Source organism: Echinops telfairi, unplaced genomic scaffold, assembly GCF_000313985.2.
Source record: "Echinops telfairi isolate 266 unplaced genomic scaffold, ASM31398v2 ScPeMD7_7424;HRSCAF=8462, whole genome shotgun sequence".
NCBI classification, from domain to species: Eukaryota; Metazoa; Chordata; class Mammalia; order Afrosoricida; family Tenrecidae; genus Echinops; species Echinops telfairi.
The window spans coordinates 47,640,795-47,644,033 of NW_022111324.1; the positions used below are offsets into that span (position 1 = coordinate 47,640,795).

At 49.7% G+C, this 3,239-nt stretch overlaps 1 protein-coding gene across 1 annotated transcript in view; it reads left to right on the forward strand.

Annotated features, from left to right (window-relative positions):
• The window catches only part of LOC101663994 (alpha-1,3-mannosyl-glycoprotein 4-beta-N-acetylglucosaminyltransferase-like protein MGAT4E), a 20,791-nt gene extending 18,388 nt beyond the window's left edge, over window positions 1-2,403 (forward strand). Inside the window, exon 2 of the mRNA XM_004700089.3 lies at window positions 1,247-2,403. Within this exon, the coding sequence (XP_004700146.2) occupies window positions 1,247-2,403 (1,157 nt within the window). The remainder of the gene's footprint in view (window positions 1-1,246) is intronic.
• Window positions 2,404-3,239: the final 836 nt, after the last annotated feature.

Below are 3,239 nucleotides of genomic sequence, written 5' to 3' on the forward strand. Positions count from 1 at the left end.
GTACCAGACTGCCATGACCACTGTGGTACCAGACTGCCATGACCACTGTGGTACCAGACTGCCATGACCACTGTGGTACCAGACTTCCATGACCACTGTGGTTGTAGGTTTTGATATCAGGAGGTGTGAGGCATGCTACTTGGTCTGTCTTTAGTGGTGCTTTATTTACCCCGAGTCTCTGTCTTTTACATGGACAATTGACTAGTTTTACCACCTCCTTAAAGAATGATGTTGGAATCTGGATAAGGACCACATTCTATCTGTAGATTGGTTTGGGTAGCACTGACATTTTTGCAAAGTTAAGTCTTCCTATCCATGGTTATGGTACATTTCACTTATGTAGCTCTCTTGAATTTCTTGTAGTAGTGGTTAATCATTTCTCTGTACAGGCCTTTTGATTTTCTGGTTAGACTTATCCTTAAGTGTTTCATCTTTTGGTTGGCTATTATAAGTGCTATTGTATATTTTAAGTTATTCTTCAGTTCTCTTTGTTAGTATAAGGCAGTGGTTCTCAACCTTCCTAATGCCGTGACCCTTTCATACAGTTCCTCATGTGGTGGTGACCTCCCAACCATCAAATTATTTTCATTGCTACTTCATAGCTGTAACTTTGCTACTGTTATGAATCAGGTGACCCCTGTGAAAGCATCATTCGACCCCCAAAGGGGTCACGACCCACAGGTTGAGAACTGCTGCTCTACAAAGACTCAGAATCACCTAGCTTAGTACTTCTCATAGTTTAGCCTGGATACACATCACTTGGTGGTATTTTCAAAACACAGATTGTGATTGCCTAGGTCTGGGATGGGCGAAGGAGCCCTGGTGGTGCTGTGGCTTGGGTGCCAGGCTATTACCTCAAGGCCAGCCGTTCAAACCCACACCCAACACAAAGGAGAACGATGAAGCAGTTTGCTTCTGTCAAGATTGACAGCTGGGGAAACTCCGTAGAGGGCTGCTGTGATTCAGAACGGACTCGGTGACAGTGTTTCGTTTGGATGTTTGTTGGGTTGTTTTTTTGGAGATGGGACCTGAGAATCTACATTTTCTAATGAGTTTCCAGATAAGGCTGATGCTCTGAGTCGCCAGGCTTTACACAAGCTCGCTGTCCAAGGAGAGAACTGATGGGGAAACAAATGGGAGCATGTCGAAAGGAAAGACGGCCCCAAGCACATCCCCCGCTGACTCTCTGGACAACCCTAACCACCACTGCATCCTGACAATGGTTCTCCATTTTACTTCTTTCTAGAGTGGCTGACTGTGGGGCTCTCCTCAGGGTCATGGCCCAACGGAAGCAACCTGTTGTCTACCCTGGACTCCCTGTTCCGCGCTTCCTCCGAGGCTGACCAGAAACACTTCACAGTGCTGGTCCACCTGGCTGATTCTGACCTCACCTGGCTCAACAAAACCGTCGATGGTATTTTAAACCTCTTCAGCTCACAGATCTTGGCAAGGCAATTGCTACTGATCCACGCTCCACCTGACGTCTACCCCCCTGTGGATGGCACCAGGGATGACGGCGTGCCTCGGGAATTCTACTCCAAGCAGAACGTGGATCATGCCTTCCTCATGAGCTACGCAGCAAACCTCTCTGATTACTTCCTCCTACTAGCTGACAACGTGTTTTGTGGCCCCAAATTTGTCAACCACATTCAGCGGCAGGTGACCAAAATGAAGTCCCACCCATGGATTCTACTGGAGTTCTCTAACATGGGCTTCCTGGGAAAACTCTTTCACAGCAGAGACCTCCCACTCCTTGCCCAGTTCCTGCTCCTCTTCCACGCGGAGAAGCCCCTGGAAAGGTTGATCCCTCACTTCTGTGCCCTTTCCGTTCCGAAGAAACCGATCCTCTGCCCGCCGTTCCTCTTCTACCCGAGGGCCTCTTACATGACCTCAGATGGCAACAAGAGCTCAGCAGTTAAGGCAAAGGACTCTCACGGCCCTGACAATCCACCTGGGACCATTTTCACGGATATGACGGGTTCTGACGTTCATTTCCCCTGGGAGGCCTACAGTCTGGAGGAGTCATTCTTTTGGACAAGCAATGTCAGTCTAGGGAACCACCTGACCGTGCTTTTGAGCAGGTCTGTGAACCTGGCGAGAGTGCAGGTGCTGACAGGTTCCATAGTGGATGGAGAAGGGGCCTTAGAGAAAGGGCAAGTAGAGTTGGGCTATGGCCTTGAGGGAGTGCCACAGTACTGTAGCAAGTTCATCTTGCTGGGCCAACTCTTGGAAGGGCAGTTGGATCAGGAAGTGTTTCCAAAAACGATGAGGCAAGACGTGAGCTGTGTGAGGCTGGTGGTGAAAGCTAGTCAGGTGGGTGGGCTCATGATCAGGCATATCTACCTCTGGGAGGACAAGGACAAGGAAAAGGCCCCCCCAAAAGAGGCAAAAATAAACCAGTAAGGGTGGGAAAAATTAAATGTCAAATCCATTTCATTCCAGCTTATCTGAGTGTGTGATGGGAGTGGCAAGCGGAGGAGGGAAAGAGGGACAGCCATTCATGATTCTTTGGGTGCATCCAAGACGGTAGGAGACCCGTTCCATCTGTCTCCCCAAACAGGTTCCTCTCCCCGGCAGTCCTTAGCGGGGGCCCACATAACTTAGCCCAAGGTGAGGAAAGGCCTGTCGCTCCCTCCAGTTTAGATTCCTGGATTGAGCACAAATACAGGGTGTTTGTGTGCGTGTGTGTGTGTGTTTACCAAAGGATTGGGGCAGGGGAGGACTAGGTGTAAGGGAGTAGCAGGAGGGTCAGCCTACTTTATTTTGACGGAACTGCATGGCTAGGCTTTAAGAGAATCAGGGAAAGTACCTAGAGTTGACATTAGGCATTGTGTTAGGCCAAGTTGTCTAGAGAAACCAATCCAGTCCTATATATGTAAGAAAGAACTTTATACCAGGAAATAACTATCTATCAAGAAGGCATCCCAGCCCATTCCAACTTGAATCCCTGAGTCCCAGGCGAGTCTATAAGTCCCTCTTCAGACTCCTGTGGCTGCAGGCTGGTGACACAGAAAGGCGAGGCAGGAATCAGGAGGATCACAGGCAGAGTCGTGTGGACGCAAGGTCGGTGGAAACGTGGCAGGGCGCTGACAGCTGTCAGGGTTGGGCAGCCCACAAGGGACAGACCTTGGAGACAGACACAGAGTCCCAGTGAGGAGGATGGTGACATGGCAGAGAGAGAGGTATAGGAGAGACCACACCCCCAAAGGGGTGTCATCAAGCTACCACTTGATGGGCCG